This window comes from Thamnophis elegans, chromosome 2, assembly GCF_009769535.1.
Source record: "Thamnophis elegans isolate rThaEle1 chromosome 2, rThaEle1.pri, whole genome shotgun sequence".
NCBI lineage: Eukaryota > Metazoa > Chordata > Lepidosauria > Squamata > Colubridae > Thamnophis > Thamnophis elegans.
The window spans coordinates 146,385,405-146,412,094 of NC_045542.1; the positions used below are offsets into that span (position 1 = coordinate 146,385,405).

General features: G+C 42.8%; 3 protein-coding genes across 3 annotated transcripts; all 3 read right to left on the reverse strand.

Annotated features, from left to right (window-relative positions):
• Window positions 1-1,587: 1,587 nt before the first annotated feature.
• LOC116524036 (oocyte zinc finger protein XlCOF26-like) lies at window positions 1,588-3,536 on the reverse strand. Its single transcript, XM_032239134.1, has 2 exons — window positions 3,511-3,536; window positions 1,588-3,053 (listed from the first exon to the last, which is right to left on the reverse strand). Exons 1-2 carry the CDS (start codon window positions 3,534-3,536, stop codon window positions 2,207-2,209), a joined length of 873 nt encoding a protein of 290 aa, XP_032095025.1. The 3' UTR covers window positions 1,588-2,206.
• On the reverse strand, window positions 2,976-13,723 carry LOC116502995 (zinc finger protein 557-like). Its single transcript, XM_032209080.1, has 6 exons — window positions 13,567-13,723; window positions 12,030-12,517; window positions 10,968-11,094; window positions 8,955-9,092; window positions 7,515-7,639; window positions 2,976-3,053 (listed from the first exon to the last, which is right to left on the reverse strand). The coding sequence occupies exons 2-5, from the start codon at window positions 12,123-12,125 to the stop codon at window positions 7,575-7,577; spliced, it is 426 nt and encodes a 141-aa protein (XP_032064971.1). The 5' UTR covers window positions 12,126-12,517; window positions 13,567-13,723; the 3' UTR covers window positions 2,976-3,053; window positions 7,515-7,574.
• Window positions 13,724-18,369: 4,646 nt separating this feature from the next.
• On the reverse strand, window positions 18,370-26,477 carry LOC116502971 (zinc finger protein 383-like). The gene is made up of 6 exons (XM_032209043.1): window positions 26,314-26,477; window positions 25,195-25,681; window positions 23,842-23,968; window positions 23,112-23,237; window positions 22,238-22,363; window positions 18,370-20,445 (listed from the first exon to the last, which is right to left on the reverse strand). The coding sequence occupies exons 2-6, from the start codon at window positions 25,660-25,662 to the stop codon at window positions 19,391-19,393; spliced, it is 1,902 nt and encodes a 633-aa protein (XP_032064934.1). The 5' UTR covers window positions 25,663-25,681; window positions 26,314-26,477; the 3' UTR covers window positions 18,370-19,390.
• Window positions 26,478-26,690: the final 213 nt, after the last annotated feature.

Below are 26,690 nucleotides of genomic sequence, written 5' to 3' on the forward strand. Positions count from 1 at the left end.
GTGGGAAACCCAGATTTAACTGGCTTTGTTATGCAAAAAGGGCAGTTGATTATTCTTGGGCAAGTGCTTCTTACAAGTTTACCCGATCTTGAAAAGTTGGCATTAAAAAAAATTAGAATAAGAAAGCAGAGTTACACTGATAATGCTGTAGAACAAGAAAATAGAAATAAATGTGAATGCTCCTCACTGGATTACTGCAAGCATGCCTCAACTGCTCAAGGTTTGGTAGGACCTGGGCTCCACTTTCATACAACCCTGCTGATTGGGGCTGCACCAACCGTCTAACAATTCCACCAAAAGTCCAATGGTGGTACTCAATTTTTTCCCCTACCGGTTCTGTGGGTGTGGCTTGGTGGATGGTGTTATGTGACTGAGTGGGCATGGTCACTCATGCCCAGTCACATGACCCTCCCCATCAAGCCACGCCCACAGAACACGGTAACAAAAAAAATTGAATTTCTATTTATCTACCTATTTTCTGCCCAGGCCTGGCCTAATCTGTCAAAGGCCTCCTTCCTGTATGCTGCCTGCTCTCCGTCAGTCCGGTTTCCACTTCAGAGGCTCCGGCCCTAGCTCTACTTCCTCCCCATGACCGCCTCTTTCTTTGGGCATATCTTCCTCCTGCAGTGGCTGGTCCGGACTCCGGAAGGCAAGTTCTCTTTTTTGGTGCGACTGCAAGAAGCCTCCCAGCCGCCACCTCTTTGCCAGCCATTAGCAAAAGTGGCAGCTGGCTAGAGGCTGCCGAAAACTATCGGAGGTCTCGAATGCACTGAAAAAGCTGTTGCCGTCGCTTCCTTGTTATTCGCACCAGCTGTGCACGTGTATCTTATTGCCTGCTGTGCCGCTCCACTCGGACTTGCCCGGGCAAGTCCCTCCAGCGCAGCAGGCAATGGGATGCACATACGCGACTGGCACAAAGAACAGGTGGCGACGGCAGCCTCTTAAGGGCTAATTACTGGGGTCAATCAACTTATTTTTTTCTGTCCACTTAACACATAACTCTTCATGACTCAGTTAACTATGGTATGTTGTGCAAACCAGGCTGTTACAGTCGTTAGGTCCATAATTGGAATGGAACAGAAATGAAAGGAAGGAGGAAAAGTACTTTCTTCTTTCAAATGATATTTCTGAAGAAAGCAGTATCATGAAATGGAAGGTCCATATCTTATATGCTAATGTTCTGATTTTTCCAACCTGTGCACATTTCACCAACCCCTTTTGAGTCCCACTGGCTTTGAAAGGCAAGTCTTAAGTGCTTCTGCCTTACAGTTACCAGATTGAGGACATATTTTCTGAAGCACCTCATGTCATTTCCAGACAAGCTTCAGTGAAATAGCCATGCATGAGTGGGAAACGAAATATGTAATTAACCTAAAGGTTTTCTAATAGTCCGAACTGATGTTTTCTTAGAGAACATTAATAACTCTTGCTAAGTTTCATGTTACAATGAGGTGCAGAACTACCTAGCTGGAGGTAACACCACATTCCTAGGAAAATCAGAGCAAGCAGTATGGCATAAACCTCTTCATATGGAATATCGCTTGTTTTCTAATTTCCTTTGGGCCACCTTTTAAATAACAGGTGACTTCAGGACAGTAGAAGTTGGATCATTTCCATGGTCTCAGGGCAAAATATTTTAAGTTCCAAATGCACACTGCTTCTCTCTGATCCCATAAAAGCATTTGCAAGAATTGAGTTTATTAGGGAATTCACTGAAAATAACCATAATTAAATATATGATGTATAGTGTCTGTGTGTGTTCTGCTATGAATTATTCCTGAAATTATCTCACAGATGGCCCCCCATAATATCTGTCTTTTGTGGATGGTTTACCAGCCAAAAGGAACATAGGCAAGGATTTTCTCCTGTTTGAATTCTTTCATGCTTAATAAGATTTTATCTGTTGCAAAATTATTTTCCCAAGTTCAGAGCATAGGCGATTTTTCTCCCCAGAGTGAGTGACCTGTGTTTAATTAGATTTTCTTCTCAGGAGAGACATTTATATGGCTTTTCTCCTGTATGGATTTGCTGGTGCTTATTTAGACAAGATTTCACCGGAACCTCTTCCCGCAGTCTTCACACTCAAATGGCTTCTCACCTGTGTGGATCCTGTAGTGTCCATGTAGATGGGATTTGATGTTGAATCTTTTGCCGCATTCAGGACAGCCATAAGGTTTCTCCCCAGTGTGGAGACGCAAATGGACATTCAGGTTAGACTGCTGATGAAAACGTTTCCCGCACTGAATGCACGGATATGGTTTTTCCCCGGTGTGGATCCTCTGGTGTGTAATGAGATGTGTGAAGGCCGATCGAATCCTTTCCCACACTCAGAACAGGAAAAATTCTTGTTTGACACCGTGATTTCTATAGGGGGCTTCCTACTCATAATTTTAATTATTTTTTCTGATTTGAGAGCTGCATAAACCCGTGTCACTTCTGGCAATATTGCCCGGGGACCCTCTGATTTGATCTCAGGTGGTTTGGAGAGCTTGGCCGCTCCTGTATGGGTTCGCTGGTGCTTATTTAGGGAAGATTTCACACGGAAGCTCTTCCCACAGTCTTCACATTCGTAAGGCTTCTCCCCTGTGTGTATCCTATAGTGTCCATGTAAATGTGATTTGATACTAAACCTTTTGCCGCAATCAGGGCAGCCATATGGTTTCTCTCCAGTATGGACTCTTAGATGGACGTTTAGATTGGACTGCTGGTCAAAGCATTTCCCACATTCTGTACAAGGATATGGCTTTTCTCCTGTATGGATACGCTGATGTTTAATTAAGTTGGAACGGCGATCAAAACTTCTCCCACATTCAGAACAGGGGTAGTTTCTTTTGGTTACAGTAGAACCTACTGGGGAGCTACTGCTGTGCATTTTCTTGTCAGCTTTAGAAGCTTGTATGAGCTCCAGGAATAACCCTTGTTGTCCTCTAGATTTGACTTCCAGTGGTTCAGAAATTTTGGGATCAAAGAACACATCCCACTGCGTTGGCTCCTGAAGTCGTTCTGCTCCAAACTCTTCCTGATAAAAATTTTTCTGGTAGGTGGGCGGCTTTCTGCAAAAACAATGAAGATATGAACAAAGTTTTGAAGACAGAGGCAAAAGAAGTAAATAAGGGGTAGTGAGCAAAGCAAGAAAAGGTCAAAATGTAGTCTTGGTTTCAATAGGAAGATTTTGGTACTTAATCTGCGATGCAAAATTATGCTTGCCAGCAACATAAGGACAAAAAATGACATTGGCACAGGTAATTTTTCTGGTAACCATTAAAAAAAGAGCAAGGTCTGCAGGAGCTGCCAACTGTAGGGTTTTTACAGTGAATCATCTGGATGGTCCTTAGAACTGAGGTTATACGTGTAAGTAAAACTGCAGCATCTTCAGAAATATTTGCCTGTCAGCTATTCTTTGCTTGCAGTGTTCCCAAGGGCATGTTTGGGACATAGGATGATGAACAAATTAATAACCTGCACATTTTATTCACTTATTTGATAACACTTGCTTTACTCAGCTATTACAACGTGAAAGTTCTCACGAACACCATGATGTAGGACTAACCAATTATTGTGCCTTGGAGACTTGTTAGTCAATAATGATATAACACGTAAAGTAGGTAGAGCTCAAAGAAGCTGAAAACACTATAAGAATGATGGTTCATGATTAATAATTTTGCTGTTGATTGATCATGTCACCCCTTACTTTCAGGACCGAATTTGATGAGGACCATTGAGAACGTTGGGTGTGTGGCCGTTTTACAATAAAACAAGGAAAAAACAAAAAATGATTATAAAAAAATTTTCCCCCAAAAACCAGATTGGAGAACTAGAGGAACAATGAATTAAAGGTAACTAAAAAAAATTAAGTATTTAGGATCTGGCTGTCTGCGAAGTGCTCTTCCATAAAGAAGACAACTATGATAAGTTGTTACAGAATACCCAAAAGGACTTAAAAACCTGGTCAAAACTACAACTATCACTGATGGGAAGAGTCGCAGTAATTAAAATGAATGTTCTCCAAAAAATCCTCTACCTATTTCAAACGGCACCGGTTAAGCTAGGGGAAAAATTTTATAATGATTGGACAAAATGATTCGTAACTTATATGGAATGGTAAAAAGCCCAGAATAAAATATATGCACCTGCAGGATAAAAGAACTCAAGGGGGAATGGGATTACCGGAATGGAAAACATATCATCAAGCAGCAACAACTATGTGGATAAAAGAATGGGTAATGTTAGCTAATAAAAGAATCTTAACAATAGAGGGCCACGACCTGCAATACGGGTGGCACAACTACTTATGGTGCGAGGGAAATAAAATCCACAATTAGTTTAGTAGTCACCATTTAGGGGGTATTGATTAAGGACTGGCTCGAAATTAGAAGGAGATACTATACGCAACTACCTAAATGGATATCTCCGACGGAAGCCCTGATATACCCGAATTTGATAAACTTGGATAAAATTGTTACCTACCAACAGTTGCTAGACGACCAAAACAAACTAAACCCCAGGGAAAATTTGGCTGATAAGGGAATAAACATCGATTGGTGGCCATATCTTCAATTCAAAACAAACATAAATTCGATCTAGCACAACCTGGCTTCCAGAACAAGAACCAGGAATTAGATAAAATTTTAATTGGACCAGATGAGAAATTAATTTCAAAAATATACAACTGCTTACTGATTCGAAAACGGAAGCAGAAAGAGTAAAAGAAGTCATGGTAACCTGGGCCCAAAACATCGCCACTCAATAGATCTAGACGACTGGGAAAGAGTCTGGGAATGGAATCTAAAATTGACAAAGTCGACGGCCTATAAAGAAAATATATATAAAATGTTCTAACCGCTGGCATCTTCCACCGACAAGACTGGCGAAAATGTCTTCAAAAGTTTCAGCCATATGCTGGAAATGTAAAACGGTGCTGGGCACGTACTACCATATGTGGTGGACGTGTCCGGTAGCCAAAGCATATTGGAAGCAAATACTAGGATGGCTGAATGGAATCCTGTCAATTAAACTATGCTTTAAGCCGGAAACTTTCTTATTAGGAATAATAGATCAAAAAATTTGCAAATCTGACCAATACCTCCTAGTCCATATTCTGACAGCGTCAAGGATTGTTTACGCACAGTGCTGGAAGAGTGAAAATGCCCCCACCACACTATGGTGATGAATAAAATTTTAGAACTAGCAGAAATGAACAGACTGACGATGCGAATTAATGACAAAGAAGACACAGACTTTTATACAGTCTGGGAGAAGCTATACAAATGGCTTGATGAGTCAGTGAAGACCTAGACATAAAAAGAGATAGCTAACTAACCTATCACGATTAAACCAATAACTCAAATGAACAATATACAACAACTGAGAGATAAACGAAAGGAGAAATGTATCAGGGGCGAGAACCCACCGTCGAGCAATTTTGTCACGCTACAATGCTGGGAAAACTTTAAAAAGCTGATAGGAAATTCGCTATAATTACCTGCATGAAATTAGTGATCAAACTTCATTTAGATGAGGCGAGAAGACGTATAATCCTTGCCTCTTCAAGCAAGGAAAGGGAAAGAGAAACCAGATTGTCCTCAGCAGAGGAAAATATGCAAATGTACAAAGGTTAGAAGGGAGGGAAGGAGGATAGTAGGGAAGTCTGGATGGAGAGGAGAAAGGAGAGGTAATAGGAAAGGCAGAAGAAGGGGGGAAGAAAGAGGAGGAAGAGAAAGAAGAGAAGGGAAAGAAGGTGGGAAGAAAGAAGGAGAGAAGAAAGAGAAGAAACTGGGGGAGGAAGGAGGGAGGGAAGAAGAGAGGGTAGTAAAGAGGGAAAGAGGGAGGGAAAGAAAGAGAGAAGGAGAGTTGAAAGGAAGGAGGGAAGGAGGGAGGAAAAGGAGGGAGATTAAGATAAAAGGAAGGAGGAGGGAAAGAGGCAGGGAAGGAGGGAAGGTATGTGTGAAGGAGGGGGGAGCGAGGGAGGGAAAGGAGGGGGAAGGAAAGGAGAAAAGGAGAAAAGAAAGGAGGAAGGCAGGGGAGAAGGAAGTAAGGGGGGAGGGAAGAAAAGAGGGAGGGAAAGATACCTAACCTTTGATGTTTATATGATTTGATAGTATGGGAATATCTCGAAATGTAGTTGTATTGTTTGTTACAAGTTATGGATGTTGTATTTCTTTTTACCAATAAAATCTACAAAAAAAAAAAAAAAAAAAAAAGAAATATCATGTCAATTCTGGTTGCTCAATAAACTTCTGTTGTTCAGCTATCTGTGGATTGGATTATTCTTTCATCTTCAGTCTCGGTACCCTAAATGCTACAGCCAACATATGAAAGGAAATAACTTTGGCTAACTTGACTTTCTATAGTTTCAAAATATCTAAGAGACAAGAATGGTAAAGGATGGTCAATAATGGTTCAAAGTATCTCCCAGGAAGTTCTTAAGGAGGGCGTGTCCATTCATTTTTGGGAGGACTTGTAATGACAAAAGCGAAACAATGGGTGGTTGAAAAACTGACAGCTACTCAGTTTGGCTAAGGCTGAGCTTAAAACAGTTTCTCCCCATTGAAGCTTGGTAGCATGATCAGTGCTTCTTCAAGTGCAACCGCAACTTTAATCAAAAAAGGGAGGTTGGAGATTGGTTGAAAATGAGCCACAATAGTTTAGTCCAGAGATGACATCTTTAGAGTGGCATGTACTACCTCCTCCCTAAAGTAAGTCAAAGCACTTCATGGACGTAAAATGTCTATCACCTCCCAGCGGCAGAGGTGGGTTGCTGCCGGTTCAGCCTGGTTTGACCGAACCGGTAGTGGAATTCATGCCTCAGTCGCAGGGACCAGCAGCGACCCAACCTTGCCACGCCCCGAACTGGTTATCTCGCCGCCGCTGGGTGGCCGTCATTTTGGTTTTTAGTGACTGCGCATGCGTAGTTCACTGTAAATTGTTCTGTGCATGTGCGAAGAACAATTTACATTGAACAGCGCATGCACGTAGGTGCATTGCGCCGGGTAGCGAACCAGTAGTAAAACTGGCAGCAATCCACCCCTGCCAAGTGGCTTTAATCAGTGAAGTGGGACAAGGATCTGATAAGCAGGTCCCAACAACTGTGTAACAGAGAAACATTCCTTTCAGGAATTTTGATAATAGCAATAGCACTTAGACTTATATACTGCTTCACAGAGCTTTATAGCCCTCTCTAAGCAGTTTACAGAGTCGGCCTATTGCCCCCAACAATCTGGGGCCTCATTTTATTGAACTCAAAAGGATGGAAGGCTGAGTCAACCTTGAGCCATTGAGAATTGATTTGCCAAACTGCTGGCAGCCGGCAATTAGCAGAAGTATCCTGCAGTATTGCATTCCAACCATTGCCCCACCACGGATAAATGGCCTGTTTCCAGAAGGTTTATGTTTTGCTCATTCATAATGTAGAAGGAAGCTGGAACCATCTTTCCACTTCTTTCCTGGAACTGTGTTTTCCTACCTGCACCTCCACAGGTTTGTTTTAAAAAACAAGTGTTGCTCTAATCTCTCACCTGAAGAAGAATGCCTCAGATTACTCTTTTCCTCAGACTTCTGAATTGTTCTATCGCCTCTCATGTGGAAGGCCACGTCACATTTACCATTATGGAAAGTCTCATATGGATATGGGTTGGCAATTCTGAATTAAGGAAAGAAGTGAAACCAGAGAAAACATCAAAACTAATGTAGGAAATATAAAGTTTTTAAACTGTCTTAAAGCCATCCAGATCTTAAGCTTTGCCTTAAGGGGTAACCACTCAGGTGGTTTTTGGCAGGCTATATTCAACATATAACTATGCTAGAGCTAGCTAGGGTTGATTTAGGGACAACACCCAAGTCCTCCTTGTGTGGTTGTGCTGTCCATCATACTCGCAATGGGTGTCTCCACTTAAAATATTGTCCCACTGATTACCAGGTACACCTCAATAACATTTTTGGTGAGGGATCCAAATATATGGAACTGTCTGTGGCTTTGCAGACACAATGAAAAAACACTATTAGATGTGGCTTAGACTTGGTGGAATTTACAGCTACTGCAGTGGCAGTGGGCCAATTAAAACAGGCTTTGATGGCAGGAGGGCTGATGAATTGGAATGGTTCTTACTGAATGTCCCCCGTTCTGCTGAGGGCATCCACTGGAGTGGCTGAGTGGTTAACATGTGCCCTCAGAAACACATCTCTGATATCCTACAGCCAGCGAGCTGCTTGTCAGGGGGAGGTAATGAAATTGGCAGGGCAACAGTTACAACTATGTTAAGGAAAGAAAAGGAAATATGTCATCCTGCACATGAGCTAAAACCTATGTACACATGTCAGAGGTGGCATGCAGAGTCCTCTTTGTGGGCATGCATGCCGTTGCCAGCTGCTCTCCTGGTTTCTGCCCAGCTGATCTTCACGGGTGCCAGACCTCCAGAAAACGGCCTGAAAAACAGCCAAAAAAACAGGCTGCTTTTGGGCTGTCTTTCGGGCCATTTTCAAGGCCATTTTTTCAGATCATTTTTCAGGCCAAAAATGGCCCAGAAAATGGCCTGGAAACAGCCTGGTAAATAGCCAAAAAGGCCTGGAAACAGCCTGGAAAACAGTCTGAAAACAGCCAAAAAACAGGCATGCACGTACCGGCCAGCTGGTCTTTGGGTTTCCGGTGCTCTCACCCGTGCTGGCCAGCGTGCATGTGCGTGTTGCAAACCCAAAGACTGTCTGGCACGTGCAAGCACATGCATGCACACACATTCCAGTTCGGGCACGCAGTGCTGAAAAGTTTTGCCACCACTGTACTAAAGGAATACAATCTAACATTGTAGAGATTTTGATTAATTGGATGTTGTATATTCCAACTGCCTGGGGTCTGGGTGGCAGATAGGAGAGTCAAAAATTCTTCAATTTAAAAATAAACATATTATGTAACCCAATAAAACATAAGAGTTCTTTTGTCAGAGGAAGAAAGACCTTCTCACCAACCACCATTATGTCCTCCCAATTCACAACTCCTTCAACAATAGGGTCTTTTCCTTTGAATATCTCGAGATCAGCCATTTGTAACCCTTCTTCCCACTCAGTCTGGAGACTTGGATCTGGTTTCGATATCAAAAGCTCTAGAGCAAGGAAAAGAAACACAACAAAAGAGAGGAAGATTATTGATTTTCTTTATAGCTATCTCACACAACGAAGGGTGTTATCCTAGGCAAGGCGGGGTAATTAGTTACCTCAGAATTTACCTCAGAATTCTAATGCAAAAAGACCTCACTTAACAATTGCCTACTTCAATGACCATTGGAACTTACAATGGCACTGGGGAAAAAAACACTTCACAATGAGCGTTTGCATTTACAACCATCACAGTATTCCTGGGGTCATGTGACTAACATCTGGCACTTGCAACATGCAGGAGTTCTGTTTTCTTGGATGTTTTTCTGCATACATTTCATTTACCAGGCAAGATAACATCATCAGTGCATGAGAGTGAGAACTCTGCTGTTTGTTTATAGACAGTTGGTTGGAGTTCATTTTCTTTTTTTATTGTGCCTTGATCAGGGTATTACTTCTTTTCTTCATTGTTTCTCTGGTACCAGAGGTGGGTTGCAAATCCCAGCACTATTGGTTCACTTGTGCACGCTCGTGTGCTTGTGCAACATTTCTGCACATGTGCAAAAGTGTCTGGGTGGGTGGGTGGGTGGAATCACTACCGGTTTGCCTGAACCGGGCTGAACCGAGATCAACCCACCTCTGTCTGGTACCATTTCCTATGCTGCACAACAGTGATACCAGTTGATTGTCTCTGAGATGTTTGTGAGAGAAGAACCAATCTTCAGAGAATATCAAGAACCAAATATCTTAGAATTGTCTACTGGTGTAGTATGGTTGAAGTACTGAACTAGATTTGGGAAGAATCAGATTAAAGTTCACCCCAAGCCATGGAAACTTTAGGAAACCTTGCATTTGTCCTTATCTCTCAGTTGAACCTACCACACAGGATTATTTTGTTGTAGGGACAAAACAGGTTCCCAAGTAACCTGTCTTTTGTTCCCCTGATAGAAATCTAAGAAACCACAAATTAAAAAATATCTTTACTTATACAACAGACATTTTCATTTCTGGTATATTTACGGTAATCCATTACAGGTAGTCCTTAACTGATTGCTGGCTCTTTCACAACAGTTATGACAGACTTCCAAGAAAGTTATGACACCCTTAAAGTTATAACTGCTGCAGATACACACACACACACACACAAATTGTATTTGGCTGTTTGGCAACCTGCTTGTATTTAAGACAGGTTGCAGTATCCAGTGGTTATGTGATCTCAATTTGCAAATTTTGTTTCTATTTTTCAGCAGAAAATGGAAAAACCCCCTCTCCACTGGATATGCTGGATTCGCCTAAAATCATTATTTGTTTAATGACCATACTATTTGCTTAAAGACTACATGATTTGCTTAATAACAAAAGTGACTTACTTTACAGAGTTCAACACTTGTAAGACAAAGTTTAATCATGCGGTGCCTTTATTTACAAGCGCAATGACTTACAACCAAAATTCCAAGCATCCCAATACTTATAAGTCAAGGTACTTTTATTTGTGCATGGTGGGAAATTTTAGTTGTGTTCCTGACATCCACCTCTTTCCACTCAACCTATGCTAATTTCAAGCCACTTTTGGTAGAGGTAGTCCTGACCATTACAGATTTCAACTGCTTGCCTCCTTGGCCAATGCTGGATTAGGAATGGCAAGTCCTAATTTTCAGAAGTACGATGAGTTCTATTTAGACTATGTAGCATGAGGTAGGAACAGCCCTTGGGGATATGGAGAGGGTTCAACAGAGCTTACCTAAAACCTTAAAAGTAAGAGAGATGACTTCACAAAAACATGCAATTTGCCTGTCACACCTAGTCAAAGAGGAGCTGATTCTTTGGTTGGGACTGACACCTTCAGAAAGGTTTCTATAGACTTACAGGAATGGGAACCTTACCTAAGGAGGTCACATTCTCAGAATTCTCTTGCATGACCGTGTAATACAAGATTCTTTGTTCGTCATCCAGAAGGTCCCACTCCTCTGGGGTGAAGTATACGGCCACTTCCTCAAATGACACAGGGCACTAGAAAAGGAAGACAATTGATTAGATTAATACATTTGATCGGTCTACTTTTCCAATGGCTGCTAACAATTCCATTTAGCTGTAGCATCCCAGTCAGTGACTTATTAAATGAGCAGGTCATGGGTTGAGTCATAATATGGTTTGGCTAAAAGATTCGGCTAGATAAGATAATAAAAATGATTAGGGGACTGGAGGCTAAAATATATGAAGAACGGTTGCAGGAACTGGGTATGTCCAGTTTAATGAAAAGAAGGACTAGGGGAGACATGTTAGCAGTGTTCTAGTATCTCAGGGGTTGCCACAAAGAAGAGGGAATCAAGCTATTCTCCAAAGCACCTGAAGGTACAAGAAACAATGGGTGAAAACTAATCAAGGAGAGAAGCAACTTAGAACTGAGGAGAAATTTCCTGACAGTTGAACAATTAATCAGTGGAACAGCTTGCCTCCAGAAGTGTAATGCTCCAACACTGGAGGTTTTAAAGAAGAGACTGGCAACCATTTGTCTGAAGTGGTGTAGGGTTTCCTGCCTAAGCAGGGGGGTTGGACTAGAAGACCTCCAAGGTCCCTTCCAAATCTGTTATTCTAAGGAATGATTCTAAGGAAGGTCATGTGAACATGGGATACCAACCCAGAGTTTGTAATCAGCAGGGTGTGAACCAAGATATTGACTTATATTTTAAATCTGTAGCTCTCCAAGTAAGAACAGGCTTTCCTAGAAAGCTAGGGGTTGTTATCAAGGGGGTGAAGTTTTAAGCCTTCCCTCTTTCTACTGCCCACTCCATTTATAACCAGTTGTAGGACAAATCAGGTGGCCTCAGAAATCCAGCCTACTGGAGACTCCTTCTTGCTTGGCCATTGCTTGTGGTCAGAGGAACAACAACATTCCTAGCATTAGGCTATGAATCAAGGTTTCCCTTTCTTATTCTCAAGGATACCTGTTGCTCCAGGTAAGCTTCGCCAGCTGAGCTGCCTCCTGGCTGGTACTTGGCTTCCTGGCTCTCACCCAAGCCTGCATTCTCAAGGAAGCACATGCAGAAACTGCTCCAAGATGACCACGTCCACCACCTGTCCTTTGGTGCGGTCCTGTGGTCTCAGCCATCTCTGAGCGGGCCTCTCCCAGGTGGAACAGAGTCTGCCAGGGACGTTCCCCCAAAGGAAGAGCATCCGAACGAAACCTCTGCCTGTTGTACTCCTCACTGTCTTTGAGCAGGGCATCCACGTCCATCTTGACCTTCCCAGGGATGCCAACCGGTTCCTCTTTCGCAAAGCGATGGACTTCTGACTCCTTCATGGATGTTGACCAAGCAGATCTTCTTCTACACCAGCCATTCATTAGATTCCCTGGAGCCCCAAAAATTGCTTCCTCTGCTGGGACTCAGGAAAGGCGAAACGTATGGGGGTCCATCTCAAAGGAAACCTGCAACTAGTTTTAGGAGAAAAGCAACATACATCTCACTTATTGGGCAGTGAACCATACTGAAAACAAAAATAGCAAAGGGAATGAAAAAATTGCATCCAAGAACAGCAAAGCAAGGCACAAGGCATGTAAAATACTTCATAAGTGACAAAATGGGGTGAGTAGGAGAAACACAGGCACATACTTACTGCTTTGGGCTTTCTGCCCCTCTCCACAGAGAAATATCACCACATATATCACCACAAATATCACCACCAATAGTTCAACAGTTGAAATGTGTTTTAATATTAGTAGCTGGGGTTGGTAGTTAGCTGTTGGTTTGCGTGCAGAGCTTGGCAAATTGGTCACAAACCTTTTGTCCCATTCCATTTGAGGAGACATCATTAGTGCGTTTTGAATTGGTTTGACGTTTCAAAACGCACTGAGGATGTCTCCTCGAATGGTAACGAAACGTTTTCAACCAAATGCCAAGCTCAGAGCTCAACCAATAGCCATACGTAATTGACAATGTGTGGTGGTCAGAGAGAACCACAGACAGACAGACACACACTCCACACAGAAACATCACCACAATCTGCTTTTAATTCTACTAAGATGGTTTCCCTGTAAATAAAAGGACCCCCGTTGACTGCCATTCAATCCTGCCTGGAGTTAATTCTGCTTTTCAGATTTTCTCTGCATAGAGAAGAGACCGATTTTGTATCGCAGAAATCCCACTCCCTATGTACTCCGAAATAAATTTCACCCAGTTTTTTCCCTTTTCCATGTTGGAGGGGGGTAAAAACTCTGTTGTGCTTGCCGATTCCTCCATCTCAGTCCTCTTCCGCCTCTTCTTTTCTGACTGCCCTGCAACCCCGCCAATTTCTCCGCCGCTGAGAGAGACAAGGCGAGGCAATGGACGACTACACAAAATGGACCTGCAGGCGGGAGGGTGGATGGGCCGACGGAAGGATGGGGACACCCCCCCACCCCATCCCGTTTTCTACCTGCTCAGATTCAGCCCTGTGCCAGAAGCCTTTTTAGCCGAATATCTAGAGAAGGAAAATAATTCTTACTATAGGATTACGCCAAAAAGAAGAGTTTTTTCTGTGCTTTCCATCCAAATAGGACGGCCATGTAGCGAAGCAATCACAACAACTTCCCAATAACCCGGAAAACAAATTAGGACTCTCTCGTGCCGTTCGCAGCGAAGAGAAAAAAGCTAGCCGGTAGTTCGAGACTAGCAAAGAAAAACCCGAGAGCCCTCTCGTGGGCAGAGGAAAGAAAAGTTTTGCCACTGTTTTACCTACAGTAAACTCCTTCAGCGGGCAGAGGTCTTTATAGGCTTGGCACACAGCAGCGTTTCTCAATCTTGGCAACTTTTAAGAATCCTGGGAGGTTGAAGCCCACATATATGTGATAGTTTTGCTAAGCTTGTGAAACGCTGGCATGGAGGCATCCGTGGTTTGTGCGTGTCAAATGAAGGCGGATGCACAGCAGCCATCCCATGCAAGCATCGTCCTGTTTCCTTCTGTTCCACTGTTGGGAGTCACTATCTTTAAAAAAAAGGGGTAGAACTTAGGGTGCAATGCTGCTTTGGTCATTGGGATGAATTTAGAGCACCCTGTATTTCAGGGAGGAAGTGTGCATTCACCAAACTTTCCTTTTGGTGTGGAATAAAGGAAGGGTCGCTTGGCAGCTGCTTGCCATCTCTGTTATGCCCTGATTTACATTAGACGCTGAAACTGGAATAACCAAGGGCCACTTCCTTAGAGACTCCTTATACTAATTTTTCTCAGTATCATTTCTGGGGCTCTGGAAAATTTTGTGCCTGTCCACGAGTATAATCCCAATTCTTGCCTAATTTTCCCCCTGTCTTTATTCTATTTCACCAGATCACAGCTTGTGCGTTTGCTGAATGTGAGAGGACCAGCTGCTTGCAAAATAGTCAGCCTCTGGGCTGCTGATGCCCTGTCCCTTTAAGACCTCTCCCTAGCTAGCCCCACCCCAATTGTGGCTATAAAAGCTGAGCAGAGAGGCAGCAGGGTGTAGCATATTCCTTTAAGACCCCTCCCTAGCTAGCCCCACCCAATGTGGCTATAAAAGCTGAGCAGAGATGCAGCAGGGTGTAGCCTATCGGTGGTGTGGGAGTGAGGGAGGGAGGAAAGAAGGTGGTTTGTGTTCATTTGGGAATCTAAAATGGCATGAAGCTGCTTGTGGGAAGAGCTACTCTTCTCCAGAAATAGGATTAACAAAGATAGTGAAGAAATGGGAGTTGTAGTAGAATTGGGGAAGGTAGTAAACAGTGAGTAGTAACCTTTAAATGCTTGTGGGTGTATCTCTAGGTGGGGTTGTGTTGGCTATCTGGCATTTTTTTTTGCAACCCATTGAGTTGGATAAAAGAACCTTTGACAAAGTGGTGCCTGTAGAATATCCATGAAGTGGGATATCCATAAAGCAAGGTGGATATCCAATACAATTGGGCAGCCACAGCAATGGTGGCTTAAACTCAGTTGAGTACGCCTCTATGAAAAAAACAACCAAGCCTTAGTAGAAAGGGGGCTGTAAAAGAGAGAGCTTGGTCCTTACAAAGCCAAGGACCTTGTAGAAATTAAGCCACAATTCGGCTGAGAAAAGCAAAAATCTCATACCAGAGATTACACCAAACACAGCAACATTGGAAAGAAGGGACAGCTTCTCCCTTAGGAGAGGCCACTAACTGGGTTAAAATGGGAGTCTACCCTAAAACTGCAACAAGAGGAAAGGCTGGAAGATGGTTTGTTGTGGTTGTTTGTTAAAAATAAAAAAAAACTTAAAAAAAAAAGGAAAGGCTGCAATTAATTAAAGAGGAAGAAGAATTAATTTGGAAGGGAAGGAAAGATTTCCTGGAGTAGGAACTGGGTAAAAAGGAAATAATTTTAAGGGATGGTTATCTACTAAAAGAAATGCAGTCCCCAGAAGGCGCATATTCAATCTTTCAAAAGGCATGGTGTGTGGAGGTGGCCCTAAACACATCACAATGCCCAAGTTGTGAGAGGTAGAAGACATAAACTATTTTACAATGTTTGAAACAGTGGGTACCTCTTGCAAGTGAATGGGGTAGCTAGACTAGCATCATGTTTAATAGGAAAGGCTTTGAGACCTTATAGTAGTTTTCCAGGAAGAGAAGTAGAGGATTACTCTCACGTTAAAGAAGCAATCTTCTACAGATATGTGACTCCCTACACCTATAGCAGAGGTTTAGGAGCTACACCTACAACAAACATGAAGGGATTTGTGAATTGCAGTCAAGGTGGTGGGAAGACCTGGGCAGGAAAGTGGTTGAGACCAAATGAAAGAAGCAAAGGGAAGAGTGGTAGAGGAAGTAATTTTAGAACAGTCGCCACATTTACCTCCCTACCAAATGAGGTCTTGGGTGCAGGAACACAACAGAGTCAGATCAAAGGAATGTTGAACTAGCTGAGGAGTATGTGGCAACATAGAAACTGGAGGATATTAGAAAGGAAGGTGCAGACTAGAATAAGAAAGCTTCTTCCAGGAAATAAGAACTTTAACAAGATGGGAGAGAGAAAGGTAAAAGGAGAAAGAAGCCTTTAGCTCTTGCCCAAATCAAAGGAAGCATTGGGAGGCCAGAGACCCATAGCTGTTAACACCTGTGGGAAAAGTGGCCATTTATTCCAAAGTCTGCAAAAGCCAGAGGGGAAAAGAAGAGAAATTGCAGCTTTACAAGTGCTTCTGGGAAGAAAAATTATGATCTTAGCAAAAAGTAATGGGGCCAGTGTGAAAAGTTTAGTAGATACTGGGATTGGACAAACCTTGTTGCATCCTCATTTAATAAAAAAGGCAATGTTTATGGAGAAAGAGCCTCTTATAAGTGTTTAGCAGACTGAGATGGCCACATTGGTTAAAGCCAAAGAACAAGCACAGGGAAAGAAACATACAACAGTAGTAGGAGTAATCTGTAACATGCCACATAACCTAATCATGAGAACAGACTTTTGTTTACTGAAGGTTGGACCTGGAGAAAAGGAGTCAAGAAAGAAGCTAAGATAGTGGGAGTTAACTACAGGGACCAGTTGAAGATGAGAATACAGCTTGAAACAGGAAGGAACTTGGGATTCTTCCTAACAATCTTGACTTAATAGAAGAAGTGAGATGATCTAGGAAAAACAAAGCTTTAGGGGTGAACCTATAGGGATAGAGACTCCTAAATGGGAAATTCACCTTGTAAAAGAGTCAACAAACCCTAAAACATTGTTAGTTAGCAATAGAGGAAGGAGGGAAATGAGGACACAACACCCAGATTTCAGAAAAAGAGTTGTAATGAACAAGGCTTCATCCCTATAGAAAGGAAGAAATTACAAATAGCTACACAATAAGCAGTGTTGAAGCTAGTTCATGAAACTCCATGGTCCAGGTTTATGGTTATAGGGATGGCATAGAATTTTGGATAAGGTGGTATTGGCCAGAGATCTGTAGGTAAGGTTGATAAAGCTAAAAAGGGAACAGAACAACATTCCTATGGAAAAAGGGTACATTTTAACTCCTATTTCCTTATCTAAAGTAGCCATTGATATTGTAGGCTCTTTGCCACATGCCACAATCTAGTACAGACAATGAGTGTATCCTGATTGTCTGTGATTACGCCACTGGGCACCATGAAGTTGGTCCATTAAGGAATGTGATCGCCAAGCAAATAGCAGAGGAGCTGGCCTCAAAATCTTCAGTGCTGTAGGCATACCAAATGAGATCAAAAGGGCCAATTTCCAATCAGCACTGCTAAACTATCTATACTAAACTAAGTTCCTTCAAGCCAATCATAAAAAGCCATTTTAAGCAGCAGAGGACTTAAGAGCTGTGGAGGTTCATTTCCATCAATTTGGTTTTTCCTTCCTTCCCTTGTACCTCATGTTTTCTTTCACCTTTTTCTTTCCCTTAATTTCTTGTTTTTATTTTTCTTTGTATTTTATACATTGATAAAACAACAAAAGCCATGAGCTAATTGCAACACACTGAAGAAGCTGTGTGAACATTCTAGGGGGAAAATGAGCATAGATACCAGGCATCCCCATAAGGCTGTTAAGAATATCTGTCCAGTGAAAGGGAAGAACCCACCAAAAAAAGTTAAGGGGGTATCGTAAGATAAATGGCTCCAACCAATCCAAAATTGATGCAATCTGTAGAGTATATAAATATCTGATGTGAAGGGAATGCAGAGGATGCTTGCTTTGTGACTCTAATCCCAAGCGTGAGCTCTTCTGTGCAGAAATAAAGTTCTTAATGTGTTCTCACCCACCTTGGTGTGGTTATTGGCTAAATTGCACCAGGTGAATTGAACCAACCGGACTTTGTGCTATGCCAACCTGCCTTCCTCTGCCTATTTTCTCTCTAATAGCCCTGTGAGATTGGTTGGGTTGAGAAGGAGGGTCTAGAACCCAGAACCCAGTCTCTGGGTTTCTAGACCAGCATCTTAGCCACTATATCATACTGGCTCTCAAATTGTTGCAAATTTAAGATATTTAAGTTCCAAACACAAACGGCTTCCCTCTGAACCCCATAGAAACATTTGCTTTTGTTCCTTAGGGATTCATTGAACAATAACCTCCTCCAAAAAAAAACCATGGAAACGTTTCTCAATTGTTGCATTTCAAATGATTATACTTGAACTATGAATATTGTGTACATTTAAAAATTTGAGGTGAGTTGAGGTGGCTCAGTGCTTAGAGAGCAGTACTGCAGGCCACTTCTGCTGATGCCAGCTGTCTGCAACTTAGCAGTTCAAATCTCACCAGGCTCAAGGTTGACTCAGCCTTCCATCCTTCCTAGGTGGGTAAAATGAGCAGCCAGATTGTTGGGGGCAATAGGCTGACTCTGTAAACTCCCTAGAGAGGGCTGTAAAAGCACTATATGAAGCAGTATATAAGTCTACGTTCTATTGCTATTTCCCTTTTCACCCCTATGGTGATATGTGTTTCCTTCAATCTCTGGTCCTCTACCAAAGGCCTGCGTAGGATCTTAGCTGTTCCTAACCCTGCACACTCTTGAACAGAGAGCTCTGGCATTGTTCCTGAGGTCTGTTGGAGCTATTATACTAGTTTAGCAGTCATAGCCACAGGCACTCCTCCCACCACTGAGACCATTTTGACTTTCCACATCTCCTCTACTTCCTTCTTCAGGCCCTGGAACTTCTCTAATTTCTTATACTGCTCCTCCCACATGTTGGTGTCATTTGGTACCAATACCTCTATCACCATTGCTGTCTTCTATCCTTTTCCAGTATCATGATGCCTGGTTGATTGGCTAGTACCTGCCTATCTGTCTCAATCTGGAAGTCCCACAGGATCTTAGTCCTAATCTCTTTCATGACCTTCTGTTGAATCTCCCATCTGGATGTGGCCCATACACTGCGCATATATTCCTGTACACAATGCCAGTTTTCTTGTTGGGCTGTTCAGAGTGTGTTCTTTCTGCCTGCATCTATGTGTTGTATCTAGACACTGTGTTGGGCTGTCTCTGAGACCCGTCTTCATAATCTACATTTGCCTAGATAGTAGACTCGTTTCTATGGATCATGTACTAAGTGCCTGTTTTTGTGCTGCTATGATCAGTGCCTCAGTTGTGTGTTCAAATCCACCCCTTTCCAATCACTGCTAGAACTACCATCCTGAACATTTTCCCACAGATTAAGCACCCACAAAGACACTGTAGATTTTCAGGTGCTTATTTCTTGCAGAAGGAAAACAGAAGGATTTTCTCCTGCGTGGATTCTTTCATGTTTGATAAAGTCTCATCTGTTGCAAAAGTTGCTTCCCCCCCCCAAGTTCAGAGCATTGTAATCTTTCTCTCCAGAATGACCTGATGTTTAATTAGGTTAGAACTTCAGGGTTTTTTCCCCCTCAGTCATTTATATTGCTTTTCTCCTGTATGAACTTGCTGATGCTTATTTAGGCAAGATTTCACCCGGAAGCTCTTGCCGCAGTCTTCACACTCAAATGGCTTCTCACCTGTGTGGATCCTGTAGTGTCCATGTAGATGGGATTTGATGTTGAATCTTTTGCCGCATTCAGGACAGCCGTAAGGTTTCTCCCCAGTGTGGAGACGCAAATGGACATTCAGGTTAGACTGCTGGTGAAAACGTTTCCCGCACTGAATGCACGGATACGGTTTTTCCCCTGTGTGGATCCTCTGGTGCGTAATGAGATGTGAAGGCCGATCGAATCCTTTCCCACACTCGGAACAGGAAAAATTCTTGTTTGACACCGTGATTTCTATAGGGGGCTTCCTACTCATAACTTTAATTATTTTTTCTGATTTGGGAGCTGCATAAACCCGTGTCACTTCTGGCAATATTGCCCGGGGACCCTCTGATTTGACCTCAGGTGGTTTGGAGAGCTTGGCCGCTCCTGTATGGGTTCGCTGGTGCTTATTTAAGGAAGATTTCACACGGAAGCTCTTCCCACAGTCTTCACATTCGTAAGGCTTCTCCCCTGTGTGTATCCTATAGTGTCCATGTAAATGTGATTTGATACTAAACCTTTTGCCGCAATCAGGGCAGCCATATGGCTTTTCGCCAGTATGAATCCTTAGATGGACGTTTAGATTGGACTGCTGGTCAAAGCATTTCCCACACTCTGTACAAGGGTAGGGCTTTTCTCCTGTGTGGATTCGTTGATGTTTAATTAAGTTGGAACGGCGATCAAAACTTCTCCCACATTCAGAACAGGGGTAGTTCCTTTTTGATACAGTAGAACTTACTTGGGAGTTACTATTGGGCATTTTCTTGTCAGCCCTAGAAGCTTGCATGAGCTCCAGGAATAACCCTTGTTGTCCTCTAGATTTGACCTCTATTGGTTCAGAAATTTGGGGATCAAAGAACATATCCCACTGCGTTGGCTCCTGAAGTCGGTCTGCTCTAAACTCCTCCTGATAATTTTTTTTCCTGGTAGCCAGACTTTCTGCAAGAACAACAAAGATATAAACAAAGCTTTGAAGACAGAGGCAAAAAAAAGTAAATAAGGGGGTGGGTGAGCAAAGCAAGAAAAGGGGGAAAAATATGGACTTGGTTTCAATATCAAACTTTGAATTATTCCTTCACATTCTTTAATTGTGGAAAAATACCATTATTTGGATTCAGGGCTGAAAATACGGTATGAAATTTTGATTTCTAGGCTATTTAATTCACTATCGGTAGTCCCCTCAACTTACGACAATTCAAATTTATGACAGACTTCAAGTAAGGTAATAATGACCCATCCTCATAGTCACAACTGATGGACACACACAAATACCCCTCCACACCACAGTTATGTGATTGTATTTTGGCTACTTGGCAACTGGCTCGCATTTACAACAGCTTGCAGTGGCCCACAGTCAGGTTTTTAAACATTTGGCCTGAAATGCTTGGCTATTTCAGTTAAACCACCATTCTTTCTTCAGCTATTTTTAGTATCCCTTTTCATTTATTTGTTTTGGAAAAATTAGATAGCCACCTATTCACTCACAGCGACTCTAGGCGGCTTACAGAAAATAAAAACACAATGTGGAAGAATTAAAAATAATAAAATACTCCCCCCCCCCTCCAACAACACACACTCATATCAGCCATTTAATGGGCTCCATCCAGGTCTGGGTTCCCCAGGCATGCTAGCAAAACCATCAGGGCCTTACAAAAGTGTCAGATTGGGGTGAGGCCCAGTCTAATTTCTGGAGGGATAATGTTCCAGAGGGAGGGAGCCACCATGGAAGAAGGCTCTTCTTCGAGTCCTGTCAAATGTACCTCCTTAGGGGATAGTATCTTGCCTCCCCACTCTAGTGGGTTGGGTGGATGTGACCGGCTGTCAGATCTGTGAATCTGCCATTCTTCAGGGGAGGATGGGGACCCTGTTCCATTATGTATCTTTATTGTACTTTGCATACGTTTACATTTTATTACTCTCTCTCCTATATATTCTGCATCCTGTAATCATTGATTTATAATCTTTAGCCTGGTGCCTAAGCAGCCTGGCATTTTCTCACCTTTTGGGGAACGTAAGGGGAGGGAGAGCCATGTGGGTTGTATCGCTTCAAAGCCGGCAGAGGATGACCCTGAGAAAGTTCCCTTATCGCTTTCTCAGAGCGCCGGTACAATAACATTTTCACACCTGCATATTGGCTGAATCCACACTGGACTGTTGGGATAGGTTTCCAATTCCTTTTATTCTAACTGTATGGCTTGAGGGCTCTTAGAGCCTGCTTTGCTTTCGCCCTGCTATCACTTCTATTCAATAAAAGGTTCCTTTTGAAATGCTAAGTTTCAAGTGTCTTTACTTTCTTGAATAAGGAGAAGAGGCCGGGCCTTACACAGGCAAAAAAAGTCCCTCAGATAACCTGGTCCCAAGCCATGAAGGGAACTATCAAAAATGGAAGTACCTTCCTCACAATTTGATACACTAACAGAATACTAAAAGACCTCACTTCTTCTGACGTTCTAGATACAGAAGTAGTAACAAGGATGGCAAATAAGTGGGGAAAATGAATTGCTGTGGCAATGGAATATTTTGAAGAACGCTGGAAAATTGCTGGACTGCCCCCCCTCCCCCACTTTTGCAGGAAAACAACATTCTGCATTGTTTAGAATACTTTGGTTCCTCAAGCTCTGTTTTGCTCATTCAAAAAGAATCTGGCTCTGTCTTACAGTGACTTTCATCTTTCTTCCGAGTCTTCCCTTCCCAGGTGGCTTCAAAAAAACCCCAAACCCTAATAGCTCACCTGGAAAAGAATGCCTCAGTCTACTCCTTTCCTCAGACTCCTGAATCATCCCATCTCTTCCGATCTGGAAGATCATGTCAGGTTCACCATTATGCAGGCAATCATATGGATATTGGGGTGGCAATTCTAAATTAAGGAAAAAAGTTAAACCAGGGGAAATATTGAAAAACAATGCAGGGAAAAAGACTAGTACCAGATGTCAAAAAGTCATCAAATTTTTACCTTGAGTAGAAACCAGGTTTTCTCAGGCTTTAAATCAATATATTACCATACTGGAACTGGTTAGGGTTGATTTAGGGGCATGTTTTGCTGGCCACTATACTCTCAAAGGGGCTCTCTGAAATCTTTCCTACTGATTACTAGGTGCACCTCAGTCACAGTTTTGGTGAGGGGTCCAAGTATGTGCAACTGTTTGTGTTTTGCGGACACGAAGGGACTACCTTATTGGGTGGAATTAAGATTTACTGCGACTTGGAGTTACGGCAACTGCAATGGGCCAATTAAAATGGGCAAAGAGGGCTGCTGAATCAGAATGGACGTCCCCCAGATTCTGCTGAGGGTTTCCATGGGAATGGTTCAGTGGTTAATGTGAACCCCCAGAAACACGTCTGATTTTGTACAGCCAACCCAGGTCGCTGACAGAGGGAAGTAATGAAATCAGTGGGGCAACAGCTAAGTTAATGGCAGGAAAAGTCACCAACTTATGAGCTAAACTATGTACTAAAGGAAATTCTGATCAATGTATCTTCCAACTGCTGTGTGTCTGGATGTGAGACAGGTTGATTCAAAGTGATTGACTTTGGAAAAAAGTAACATGTAACCCAATAAGACTTAAAAATAGGCGGATTCTTTTGTTACAGAAAGACTTTCTCACCGACTACAGTTATGTCCTCCCAATTCATAACTCCTTCAACAATAGAGTCTTTCCCTTTGAAGGCCCTCTGTGTCTCTTCGTCCAAGTCAGGTTGGAGGCTTGGATCTGGTTTAGAAATCAAAAGCTCTAAAGGAAGGGAAAGAAACACAACAAAAGAAAGGAAGATTATTGATTTTCTTTATAGCTATCTAACATGATAAAGTGTCTCATCCAGGGACAGGCTGGGTAAATTAGCTAGCTCAGAATTCCAATAGAGGTACACCTCATAAAGGTTTCTAGATGACAGGTTGGAAGCTAATTTCTTTTTTGATAGTGCTCTGATCACAACATTGTTTCCAGTTTTCTGCGTGGTGCAAAATGATACTGAACCTCTTGGTCATCTGAGTTATTTGTGGGAGAGCAACCAAGGTCAGAGAATACCAAGAACAAAAATAATTTAGAATTGTCTACTAGTGTAGCATAGTTGAAATGTTGGTCTAGATTTGGGAAGAACCAGGTTAAAGTGCACCCCAAGCCATGGAAACCTAAGGGAACCTTGCATTTGTTGTCCCTCGGCTCAATCTAACGGAAAAGTCTGCTTTAAAGATAAAGCAGGTTACCAAATAAAATGTAATTTGCTCCTTGGTTATTACATTTGCTAAACAAACAAACAACTCACAAGGACTGTTATATAAGCAAAATAGAGTTGACAGCTTCAGAAAGGATTCCTTGATCTTACAGGAACCCTTACCTAAAGAGGTTATGTTCTCAGAATTTTCTTGCATGACGGTGTAATACAATATTCTTTGCTCCTCATTTAGAAGGTCCCATTCCTCTTGGGTGAAATATACAGCCACATCTTGGAATGCCATAGGACACTATAAGAGGAAGAAAATGGAATAAATTAATGCTTTTGATCTGTTTACTACTGTGATGACTGCTAACCATGCCATTTAGCAAAAAATATTCAGAAATAATACCTGCTGCATCTTGATTTTATAATTCCTTACCTAAGTTTATATAAAGCTCCCTGACAGTTGATATCTAAACATAATGTTGAAGCAAGGGACTCCCCTAAAAAGTTAGCAGGACAAAGATTAGAAATTTAACCATACTCTTATAACAGGGATACAACTCAATGATTTCACTTGTGGTTGTGATTTGTGGTTCAGTAAACTGTAGAAAACCAGCCACTGACAGGTTAACCAGGCCACTGGATTATAAATTACAGTATAGCTATATTATGTAAACCTGAGATACCAACCCGGGATTTGTAATTAGCAGGGTATATGAACCAAGATATTGGGGGTATATTTTAGACCTGTAGCTCTCCAAGTAAGAACAGACTTTCCTAGCAAGCTGGAAACTGTTAAGAATAATAATAATAATTTATTTGTCAGTGCACAACATATGTACAATATGATTGGTAGAGCTCCCTTAGTGCACCCCCCCCAACACAATACAATTCACAGTGAAGATAGAAAATCCCTAACCCAATAAATCATATTAACAAACACCCAGTCCTCCCATTACACCAGTGTGAACGTGTTACACATTGCACCAGCTCTGCAAGCCCATCGAACTACGTAGTTGTGATGTTATTTCACATTCAGGAGTATGACAGCCCACGGATAAAAACTGTACTTCAGCCTGTTTGTGTGGCTGGCTATGATTCTATATCTCTTTCCTGGTGGTTGGAGGGTAAAGATGTGCTCTCCAGGGTGTAAGTCGTCCCTGAGGATTTTCCTCGCTCTTCTAAGGCAGCGAGCCCTAGCAGTCTTATCTACTGGTATCAGAGGGCAGCCCACAATGTTTTGTGCTGTGCTCACCACCCTCTGTAATGTTTTCCTATCCGTGGCTATCAAACCGGCATGCCATACCATGATGCTGTTATTCTGTTATCAAAGGAGATGATGTTTTTAGCCTTCCCTCTTTCTACTGCCCACTCCATTTATAACCAATTGCAAGACAAATTCAGGTGGCCTCAGAATCCAGCCTACTGGAGACCCCTTCTTGCTTGGCCAATGCTTGTGGTCAGAGGAACAACAACATTCCTAGCATTAGGCTATGAATCAAGGTCTCCCTTTCTTATTCGCAAGGATACCTGTTGCTCCAGGTAAGCTTCAGCCAGCTGAGCTGCCTCCTGGCTGGTACTTGGCTTCCTGGCTCTCACCCAAGCCCGCATTCCCAAAGGAAGCACATGTAGAAACTGCTCCAAGATGACCACGTCCACCACCTGTCCTTTGGTGCGGTCCTTTGGTCTCAGCCACCTCTGAGCGGCCTCTCCCAGGTGGAACAGAGTCTGCCAGGGACGTTCCCCCAAAGGAAGAGCATCCGAACGAAACCTCTGCCTGTTGTGTTCCTCAATGTCTTTGAGCAGGGCATCCACGTCCACCTTGACCTCCCCAGGGATGCCAACCGGTTCCTCTTTCCCAAAGCGATGGGCTTCTGGATCCTTCATGGATGTTGACCAAGCAGGTCTTCTTCTACACCAGCCATTCATTAGATTCCCTGGAGCCCAAGAAATTGCTTCCTCTGCTTGCTCTTCTGGGAGGAGTGACTGGGGGTCCATCTCAAAGGAAATTTTGCAACTAAGAGAAAACGAAAAAAAAAAATCTTACATATTGGGCCATAGTGAAAGCAATTATAGTAAACCGATTGAAAAAATGCATCCATGAAAAGCAAAAGATAGAAGGAATGTAAAACTCTTAATAACTGACAGAGTGGGATGAGCAGAGAGAAATCAGTCACATAGTGGCTGCTTTGGTTATTCTGCCCCTCTCCAAAGAGAACTGTCACCAAAATTTGCTTCTGATTCTGGGCTAGGTTGGGTCAGGTTGCCTGCTGTCCGATGCTGCCTGGAGTTCCCCTGCCTATAAGATACCCCCCCCCGAAAGAAACAGATTTTGCAACACAGAATCCCACCCCCTACTTAGAAATAAATCTTTATCCAGTTCCCCCTTTCCAGGTTGGAGGAAAAAGCTGATCAGCAAAGCCTGGGATTCAAAAGAGAGATCCCGGGCGTTGTGCTTGTCAATCTCTCCATTGCAATCCACTTTCCACCTCGTATTTTCTGACTGCCCTTCAACCCGGCCAATTTCTCTGCTGCTGAGAAACAAGACTCCGGGGAGGGGGGTTGCACATCCACAGAGCTTGGATCTGCAGACGGATGCAGGAAGGATGGGGACCCGGAGACACCCCCCCCCTCCCACACGCTTTCTACCTGCTGAGATTCAGCCCTGTGTCAAGGAGACTTTTTAGCCGAATATCTAGAGAAGGGAGGGAATTCTTATTTTAGGGTTAAGGCAAAAGGGGGGAAGGGATCTCTGCTTTGAGACCCCCTTGCATCGAAATAAGACGGCCGTGCAAGCGGAGCAATCGGAGCAATCAGAGCAACTTCCCCCAATAACCCGGAAAACAAAACGGGACTCTTACATGCTGTTCGCTAAGAGGGGAAAAACTAGCAGGTACTTCGGGTCTAGCAAAGAAAAGCCAGGGAGCCCTCTCGTGGGCAAAGAAGCCAAACGTTTCCTAGTTTTGCTGCCCGTCCTCCTTCGGTGGGCAAGGGCTTTTTCTCCTTGGCACAGCAGTATTTCTCAA